The sequence below is a fragment of the Lagopus leucura genome, unplaced genomic scaffold (assembly GCF_019238085.1).
Source record: "Lagopus leucura isolate 7727_CA_CO unplaced genomic scaffold, USGS_WTPT01 Super-Scaffold_100022, whole genome shotgun sequence".
Classification (NCBI taxonomy): Eukaryota; Metazoa; Chordata; class Aves; order Galliformes; family Phasianidae; genus Lagopus; species Lagopus leucura.
In genome coordinates, this window is record NW_024962275.1 from 8,986,012 (window position 1) to 8,995,719 (window position 9,708).

Here is a 9,708-nt window from a genome sequence, read left to right on the forward strand (position 1 = left end):
TGCTGTGACCCACATCCTGTATCACCGTGGCTAGGAGGTGTATGTCACTCCCCCTCGGGGTGACTCATAGCTGCCGGGAACCTCACATATAATTTTTTTAGAGGGGACAGGAAGTATCACCCCCCAACTTGTGGAGCGGGGACGTGTGAAGGGTGACGGTGGGGGTGGGGATGTTGGGGTAGGAGGTGTTGGAACGCACCCCACAGCAGCGGACACAGCAGAGAGGACAGGTGAGTGCCAGCGTCCCCTTGTTCCTTTGTCCCCTTGTCCCCATATACTTATGTCCCTGCGTCCCCACATCTCCATGTGCCCATTTGCCCACGACTCCTTGTCACTATGTCTCTGTGTCCCCGTGTTCCTATGTCCCCATGTCCCCATTTCCTTGTCCCTGTTCCCATGTTCCCGTCTCCATATCCCCATATTCCCAAGTCCCTGTATTCCCATATCCCCATGTCCCCCCCATTCCCACAGTCCTGTGTCCCCACCTCCTCCACCTCCCCCACCTTCTCCATGCCCACACCCCCGTGGACTCACCACATTTCCATTCCCCTGCAGCCGATCACCATGAAGTCCGCTCCCCACTGTCTTGTCTTCTCACTCCTCCTCCTCTTCCATCATCTCCCCACCATTTGCCCCCAGTGCCACCGTGCCGTTGGTAAATCCTGCCGTGTCCCCCCGGCTCCTGGCACCAACATTCTGGGTTCAGGTTTGGATGTCACCACCATGTCCCTCACTGAGGGCCAAGTGTTGGCCATCACCAAACCCACTGGCAGGCACTGTGTGGTCTGCGTGGACCATCTCCACAAAGGACAGTCCCTCCTCCTCTACAATGGCGTCAGCAAGTGGCGAGCAGGGAGTAAGTGCCAGCAGAGGTCCTCACTGGCTGCTGGCAGCCAATCCATGAGGATGCTGGTGGCCCAGACAGAGAAGATGGCGCAGAATTGGAGAGTGGGGCTGGAAGCAGCCCTCAGCCCGGGGAGGGGGGTCACCCTGGCCATGGCCGGGTCCCACTCACGCGTGGCAGAGTTCGGGATGCAGAAGGACCGGGAGGACCGCTACTCATTCGCCAGCACCGAGCTGCGCTGCGTGCACTACTGGTAGGGCTCCAGCTCCCTCATCCTTTCTCCCTGCTTCTCCATCCCCTCTCCTCTTCCATCTCCCCAGCTCTTTCCATTTCTCCTCCAGTTCTCCTCCATCTCCTCCTTCTCTTCCCTCTCCACCGTGTCCTCCTCGTGCTCCTTGTCTTCCATCTTTCCTCCATCTCAACTTTGTCCTTCTTGTCCTCCATCTCCATCTCTTTTCTCTCTCCTTTCCCCCATCTCCTCATCTTCCGTGTCGTGAGGCCGCACCTCGAGTACTGTGTCCAGTTTTGGGCCCCTCACTGCAAGAAAGATATTGAGGCCCTGGAACGTGTTCAAAGAAGGGCAACAAAGCTGGTGAGGGGTCTGGAACACAGGCCATATGAGGAGAGGCTGAAGGAGCTGGGAATGTTCAGCCTGGAGAAGAGGAGGCTCAGGGGAGACCTTATTGCTCTCTATAACTTCCTGAAGGGAGGTTGTAGTGAGCTGGGGGTCGGCCTCTTCTCTCGTGTCATTAGTGATAGGACCAGGGGGAATGGTTTCAAGCTACGGCAGGGGAGATTCAGGCTGGACATGAGGAAGTATTACTTTTCAGAAAGGGTGGTCAGGCACTGGAATGGACTGCCCAGGGAGGTGGTGGAGTCACCGACCCTGGGGGTGTTCAAGGAAAGGCTGGATGTTGTGTTGAGGGACATGGTTTAGTAGGAGCTATTGGGAATAGGTGAACGGTTGGACTGGGTGATCTTTTAGGTCTTTTCCAACCTTAGTGATTCTATGATTCTATGATTCCTTCTTCTCCATCTCCTCCACCATTGTTCCCTCTCCTCCATCTCCCCCTTGTCCTTCTTGTTCTCCATCTTTCCTCCATCTCCCCCATCTCCATTTCCCTCTCTTCCCTCTCCTCCATGTTCTCCATCTCTCTTCCTTTTCCTCTCCTATATCTCTTCCGTCCCTCCACCTCCACCCTACAGATTCCTACAACCCCCCTCCAGCACCCCCACAACACCCCAAATTCCCCTAAAATTCCCCAGAGATTCCACACAATCACCCCATAGACCCCCTCCAGCACCCAAGGGCCCCCCACTGACTCCTCCAATCACCCCATAGCCTCTTGTAATCATCACATAAACAGCCCATACTCCCCACTGGTACTTCATAGACACCCCACAGACACCCCCAAATCATCCTGTAGCCTCGCCATAGACTCTCAAACCACGCCAGGGACACCCCAGGGACACTCCACAGAACCCCATAGAACTCACCCACAGATCCCTTCAATTACCCCGTCTACAGAGCGTCTTGTGCTCCATCACCGCCTTCCACTTTTGCCACACCGCTATGATGGGCACGGACACCCAAGAAGCAGTTGATTGTTTTGGTGCAGAAATGACCTCCATAGACACCCCATAGACCCCAATCACCCCACACATGGCTCAATCACCCCATAGGCCCCCCACAGACCCCCCTCCAGCACCCAGTCACCCCATAGACCACAAAGAATCCCGGCATAGACCCCTCCAGTCACCCCCACAGCTTTCCTCCAACACTCCATAGACCCCTCAATCACCCCGTAGGCACCTCAATTGCCCCTCCCCATATTCTCAATCCTCCCTCAATCACACCTCCCCATAGATCCCCATTAACCACAAAGGCTCCATAGAGCCCCAATGACTTTTTCTCTCTCTCTCCCCCTTCAGGATCTCAGCTTCACCTAAACCCAGACCGTCCCCCCACTTTCTCCATGCTGTTCGATCCCTCCCACCCCACTTCACCCCCGCCACTGCCCCAGATTATGCCGACCTCTTGGCCGCCTATGGCACCCACTACATCCAATCGGCCCAACTGGGCGGCCTCCTGCGCTCCATCACCGCCATCCGCTTGTGCCGCGCCGCCATGATGGGCGCCGGCGCCCAAGAAGTGGCTGATTGTTTGGGTGCAGAAATGACAGCCAACGTGAAGTCAACCACGTTCAGCGCCATGTCCAGTGCGTGCCGCAAAGACAAATCAAAAAACAGCGCCCACAGCGACTTCAATCAACTCTTTAATGAACGGATGGTGGAGGTGGAAGGTGGCGAGCAACATGGCGACCTCCTCTACGGTGCATCACAGAACTATGCCGAGTGGTTGAGATCCCTGCAACGCCTGCCTGGGTTGGTTGCCTCTAACGTCAGGCCTCTGCACACCTTGCTGCCCCGCCAGGACCCACGCCGGAGAGCACTGAAGGCAGCCATCGGTCACTACATCACATGGAGAGCATTGAGGGCGAACTGCAGCCAACAGTGCACTGCTCACAGCATGGTTGGGTTGTGTCAGTGCGGGTGTGCAGCCAACAGCGTGGTCAATGCCGACTGCTGTTCCAAACACCGTGGGATGGCACAGGTGACAGTGACAGTGCGGGAGGGCAGTGGGTGGCACGGTGACGTTTTCACCGCAACCGATGCGTATGTGCGGCTGTACTTCAATGGTCAGCGGCTACGGACAGCAACGGTGTGGAACAACAATCGGCCCAAGTGGGGTGCACAGTTCGATTTGGGGTGGGTGACACTGCACCCGCATCAAAAGATGAAGCTGGAGGTGTGGGATCAGGATTATGGGTGGAATGACCACCGCTTAGGGGTGTGCGAAGTACTGGTGCAGGCTACAGGCAAACAGCAGCGCAACGTTGTGTGTTTCCCAGGAGGCGGTGACCTGAGATTCAGCTACAGTGCCACGTGTGGGCCAAGCCTGGGGGGTTCTCAATGTTCAGAGTACATTCCACAGCCCCCCAAAAGACAAGGGGGGCTCTACAGGTTGTCACAGTGGCCACCAAAGACTGGAGGTGGTGGCCCTGTGGCATGGCCACAGCACAAGGAGGGAGAGGAGGCGGAGAACGAGGAGGAGGAGGAGGAAGTGGAAGAGAACGAGGAAGAGAAAGAGAATTTTTGGGAGGTACCAGGGGTTTCTGAGGACAATGAGATGATGGTTGAGAACAAGGACCACCAAAATCCATCACCAGATCTCCAAAATCCATCATTCAACCCTCAAAATCTATCAGTGGGTCTCAAGAAGGATCCAGATCCACAGATTGCATTTCCACGCTATGGGGCAGCTCCTCCAATCCTATGACATCCATCTTTCATCTTGATGGAGGCTTTTAGTCCTCCAGCCCCAGCTCCTGCCCTGCAAGTTCTGGTGTCCCCCCACCCCTGGTACAGTGTAATCTGTGGGATGTATACATTTCCCTCTGCCCTCAGCTCCAAGCTATGGGCAGGATTAAATGCTTTTTGCTGCACTATCCCCTCTGACTTTGCTTTCTTGGGGGTACGCTATGGGTCTCTATGGAGCACTATAGGGCTCTATGGAGCCATGGGACTCTACAGGGCTATGTAGGCTATGGCTCTCTTTACTGTGACCTCACCCTCCATGGGACTCGTCGACATTCCTCCCCATCCCCAGTTATGGTGGTGGCCGGGTCACCGCCCCTCCTCCTATTGGCTGTGGAGAGGAGGGTGGGATCATGGGACTGTGGGAGGTGTGGGGCTGCTGTGGGGCCAAGGAATGCTACGGGGCTGCTATGGGGTGTTGTGGGGAAGCAGTCTGAATGTGCTATGGGGCTGAGAAAGGTGTGGAACACTATAGGGTCTATGGGGAGACTTGGGGCAAGGGACCATGGGGAGATGTGAGCGGAGCCACAGTGATGTGCCATGTACCTCCCCTGCCCCACAAGCTCCCCCCTAAGGGGTGGGGCTATCGTGACAAGGGGCGGGGACACAAGTGGGTGGGCAGAGCCTGACGGGGCTGGGCAGAGAGGATGTGGGGCACTGGGAACCATAGAGCCCCACAGAGCACAGGGAGCGCCACAGAGCCCCACAGGGACCCATAGAGTCTGATCACATAATCACAGAATTGTAGGGGTTGGAGCAGACCTCCGGAGACCACGTTAGGCCACCCCAATAAAGCTGTTCCATACAGCCAGTTGCCCAGCTCCGGGCAATGCACCCTGGGGTCCCATTGTCATTCTCGGCCACCAAGGCACACTGCTGGCTCATGATCACCCTGCTGGACACGAGGACACCCAGGTCCTTCTCTGTAGAGATCCTCTCCAGCAGGTCATCCCCCAACCTATACTGATGTGTGCGGTTCTTCATGCCAATTCTGCAGGCATTTCTGTTTGTGCAACAGCACAAAGCCAGGTCAAATAAGCAATGCAAACATAATGGGTTCCAGAGATAACAGGGATGCTAAGGCACAGTCTAAGGCCTTTTATTTCCTTGGCGGGATCCCCGAGGTCTTCTAAGGTGTTTCTTGCCCCTAGGAGAGGCCCGGGGAGACACAGAGACATCCTCTTTACTCAAATGCATCTCTGCAGGAACCTGCATTAGCTCAGGTACTGCTGCCTCCTGTAACAGAGGCTCTGGGAACAGATACACACAGGTATTAGCAATGGGGGCACAGGGATGTGGGAAGACAGGGCTTAGGACCTGACACCAGGGGAACAGGTGACACAAGAGGCCCTGGGAATAAGGAGGAGATATGAGCAAGCAGAGGTCAGACACTAAAGCTGGGGGGACATGCAAACAGGGCACATAGGGTGACAGAAGCTACAGCTTGACTCCAGTGGCAAGGAAGTGCCTGGGGATGCGTTAAGAACCTGGCACAGGGGACAGCAGAGACTCAGAACATAAGGGACACGTGTCACCAGAAACACAGCAAGACATGGAGAAGAGAGGGCTCAAGACAAAGCTGCTGATGGACAAAAAAGGCCACAGAAGAACCATGGGAATGAATCAATGTATGTGCTGCTCTTGGAAGTTCCCAAAGCCACCCCTGATCTTGGGCTGCCTTCCAGACTTCTCCCAGAACCTCACAACCCTAAGGACTCCCCTTGATCATTCTGCATGCTGTCGTGCTTCACAAGGCCCTCATCATAATCATAACCACAAGATGCCCCTTTAATCCCACTAGACCACTGGGACCACTGCGTGCCCCCAGGAACCCATGGGCCTCCCATTACCCTCTCCATGACCTTCCAGCCCCCTGAGACCCTAAGGTATATCCCAGATATGAGGGAGCTCCTCCACTTACCCTACGGTCCCTTTCATTACCCTGTAGTCCCCTAGACTTAAAATCCCAGCACTTCCCTTGTAACCCCTCAGCCCCACCTGTGCTGGGATTCCCAGTGGTCTCTCCTTGCTCCTCGGGGAGGGTGGTAGGCATCTGTCCCTCTGGGCCATGCTCGGGGCTATCCACATAAACCAGGGTCAAGTCAAGGCAAGCCTGGGCTCAGGGACAGAAGACGGGCAGAATCAGGGCAGGCCTGACCTCCATTGCACATTTACTTTCAACAGTGCTGAGCTCACCTGGGGCGTAAGGACGTAGGCATAAAGCTTGGCGTGCCGAAGGACAGTTCCAAAGAGGTGGGCTGCGATGCGGGCAACCTGGGTCAGCCCAAATACAGCCACACTGACCGGAGGATGCTACAGCAATGGCACCATGGCAGCAGCAGGCAAAAGAAAGTCAGTGGGCAAGAGAAAGTCAGTGGCTGGGAAGCATGCAGGGCACATGGGAAAGGAGGGGAGGGTGTTGGGAGTCTGAGGGTGTAGAGCACAAGGAACATGCAGGTTCTGGTGAGGCTGCAGGAAGTGTGCAAGAGTGTGCTGGCTCAATCAAATACAAGGCAAAAGAGTACAGAACATGAAAGTGCCAACTTCATGTTGCCAGGAGTGCTGGGGACATAAGTAAGCATATGGAAAGCATGCAAGGAGCACAGGAGGCCCTACAAGTGCGTAGAGACGATGTGAGGACCATGCAGGCTTCAGTAAGCATAGATGGAGTGTGTCAATGCCAATAACTTCATGAGACATATTTAGGTTGCTGTGAGGATGCTGGGAAATATGGGGAGTGTGCAGGAAGCACACTGGTACTACGGAGTGTGCAGGGGTTGTGCAAGGAGCACCTGGGGGCCAATAAGCGTGTGAGGGGTGAAGACTCACATGCACAGCATGGCACAGCAGCAGCTTGCTGAAGTAGGCATAGCATTCCTCCACATCAGGCAGGGGTGTCTCTGGGACAGTCAGTGGTGAATGAGACCTTCGCAGTTCCCTGCCCCCCGCCACCCCCCGGCCCTGCACTCACGGGTGCACATGGTGATGGCACAACGCACAATGCGCAGCAGGGCTGAGAGTGGCCCTGGGGCCAGCTCTAACTCCTGGCCCAGTTCCACAGCCGCCTCATAGGCATCCAGAAGGACAGGGGGACCCGGCAGGACCTCTGCCAGTACACTGGAAGAACAGGCATACCACTGGAGGGCCAGACAGGGACACCAGGGGGGACATGGACATGAAAGGGACAACTTGGGACAACACAGCAGGGAAACCAAAAGGGACTGGAACATCCTTCAGAGGTGCAATGCGGGCATTTTTAGGGAGAGGAAAAAGGATACATTGGGACACTCTAAGAGGTAGGATACAGTTGTAACACCCTGTGGGGAAGACAAGGACACCTAGAGGGCTGTGAAGGAGAACAGCAACACCCGTGAGAGATATGGGAGCATCTTAGGCGGGAACAAATGCACTTAGGACTGGGTTCTAAGGTGTCCTGAGTGGGACACTGGGACTGACAGAGAACCAGAATACCACATGGATGAGAGGAAGACTATAGGAATGTGAAGGTGAATGGCATTAACCCAGTGACATCCCTGGGCATTCTGAGGTGGGGTACCAGGGTTGTCTTAGTGGACTAAAGCATGGTGTCTTTTTAGGGATTCCCAGAGGCATTCTTCAGGTGTCCCATGCATACTTTGAGCATGTTCTGGGGTTGTCCCACAAGTGTCCCACAATGTCCCAGTATGTTCCCAGCATGTCCCAGGTGTTCCAGAATGCTTCTACAGTGTCTCCAGCGTGCCCTGTTCTTGTTCTGGTGGCTGAGCCCATAGGCTTTTTCTCCTGAATGTCTCAAGTGACCCAGGTAGCCCAGGGTGTTCTAGAGTGTGCTAGGTGTCCAAGACCCCTACAGACAACCCTGTTCCCTCACTTACACACGTCGATCCTGCTGGGTTGGGGCTGCCTGAAGTCGTTCCATGACCACCACATCCAGGTCTGTCCTGCACAGACAGAGATAAACCAGGGAATGGCAGGCAGGAGAGGACAAGGGACATGGGGACAGATAGAGACAGTAGAATCTGAGGAAGAAGGAAAATAGCTGGGGATGTGGGTGCCCAGATATGCAGTTGGGAACCCACTGACATGAACAGTCCTGAAAGGAAGAATAAGGGACAGAAAGGAGGAAGGGGCAACTGTGGACAGCTGAGAATAGGAGACCTGAGCATGGCTGGGGACAAGAGGGTAAAGCAGATCCAGGGTGGATATTTCAGAACACGGCAATACTCACCAGGGACGGATGCCAGTTTCACAGCTGTCAGGCTGGGACAAAAAGAACAGGGCTGTGAGCACAGGCACTATCAAAGCCACCGCCCAAGCCCAAGTCCAGGAACGAGGGAGCCCCAGCATGGCCGGCACCATCCGCGGCAGGGATGGGCACATGACATCCACAATCCAACCGGCAGAGCCATCGCCGTCTCAGCCCAGGGGAAAGGTGCAGCCCCACCCCGCCGAGCAGAGCCACTTCCATGCCCACACTTAGGCACAGCGACGGGGCGCCTTCGAGCTGCCAGCGCGGCCACAGCCGACCTCAGCACCGGGGCCTCTCCAGCCTCAGCACATCCGCCTCAGAGCTCGACCCTGAGGACACGGGAAGGTCCCAAACCGCTGGCGGGACCTTATCGTCCATCACCGCAAGCCCTTCACTACAGCCCGCGGGCCGCACTACGGCTGCCACGGTGACACAACACCGGACAGGTGCTGCAGTGCGCGGCCGGCGCTGCCCGCCCACCGCAGTCGGCTGCACGGTCACGGCAGCCCCGAGCCGCTCCGCGGGCTCCCACCTCTCTGCTCCCTGCCGTTGCCATGGCTGCCGCCGCGCCACCGCGCCGTAGGTAGCAGCCACTCGGCAGGAGGTTTGCTGCAAGGTGCGGAAAGCAATGGCCAATCAGAGAAGCTCTCACTGCTGTCCAACAGCGAGTGGAGAAAGGACGCCAGCCAATCCCCATCGCCGTCCTTCAGAGATGGCAGGGATTCTAACCAATCACAGAGTGACTTCTTAGCAGCACCCTGCTTTCGGTCCCTCACTGCACTTCCCGGAGCAGCAGCCAGACGGGGCCGGCAGTCACCCTTCCTTCCCCTTGACTTGGAGATGCTAAACAGAGGAACTGAGGGCGCCTTCACCTACCATCATTGGTTATGAGGAAAAACGAACAGCACAAATATGAGGAGGCCGTTTAACAGAACCAGTAGGTGCATCCACGATATATGCTCATCTAAGAATTCTCTCTTTGAAAGGTGATGGAATATCGCTGGTATCCATAATAGAAAGAGACAAATGTAAGATTGTGCAAGGCCAACAAATGTGCTTTCGTTTGGTTACTTGGTCAGAGAGCTACCTGGAGGTCCTGATGGATGAAAAACTTAACATGAGCCAGCAGTGGCATTGCAGCTCACAAAGCAAATGGGATCCTGGGCTCCATCAGAAGAGGGGTGGCCAGCAGGGACAGGGAGGTGATCGTCCCCCTCTGCTCTGCTCTTGTGAGGCCCCA

The 9,708-nt window shown here is 55.8% G+C and overlaps 2 protein-coding genes across 6 annotated transcripts; one reads left to right on the top strand and one right to left on the bottom strand.

Moving 5' to 3' along the window:
- The first annotated feature begins 183 nt into the window (after positions 1–183).
- On the top strand, positions 184–4,345 carry PRF1 (perforin 1). The gene is made up of 3 exons (XM_042879340.1): positions 184–230; positions 556–1,097; positions 2,777–4,345. Exons 2-3 carry the CDS (start codon positions 565–567, stop codon positions 4,182–4,184), a joined length of 1,941 nt encoding a protein of 646 aa, XP_042735274.1. The 5' UTR covers positions 184–230; positions 556–564; the 3' UTR covers positions 4,185–4,345.
- A 960-nt stretch (positions 4,346–5,305) lies between these two features.
- Positions 5,306–9,036, bottom strand: CCDC189 (coiled-coil domain containing 189). Of its 5 annotated transcripts, XM_042879335.1 has the most exons (8): positions 9,001–9,036; positions 8,448–8,479; positions 8,095–8,160; positions 7,194–7,339; positions 7,052–7,122; positions 6,419–6,535; positions 6,221–6,335; positions 5,306–5,472 (listed from the first exon to the last, which is right to left on the bottom strand). In XM_042879335.1, exons 1-8 carry the CDS (start codon positions 9,022–9,024, stop codon positions 5,312–5,314), a joined length of 732 nt encoding a protein of 243 aa, XP_042735269.1. In that variant the 5' UTR covers positions 9,025–9,036; the 3' UTR covers positions 5,306–5,311. The 5 variants fall into 5 exon arrangements, with proteins under 5 accessions (XP_042735269.1, XP_042735272.1, XP_042735268.1 ...); XM_042879338.1 differs by lacking the exon at positions 9,001–9,036 and having other exon boundaries at positions 8,095–8,155; positions 8,448–8,931; XM_042879334.1 differs by lacking the exon at positions 9,001–9,036 and having other exon boundaries at positions 8,448–8,931.
- Between the last annotated feature and the right edge of the window lie 672 nt (positions 9,037–9,708).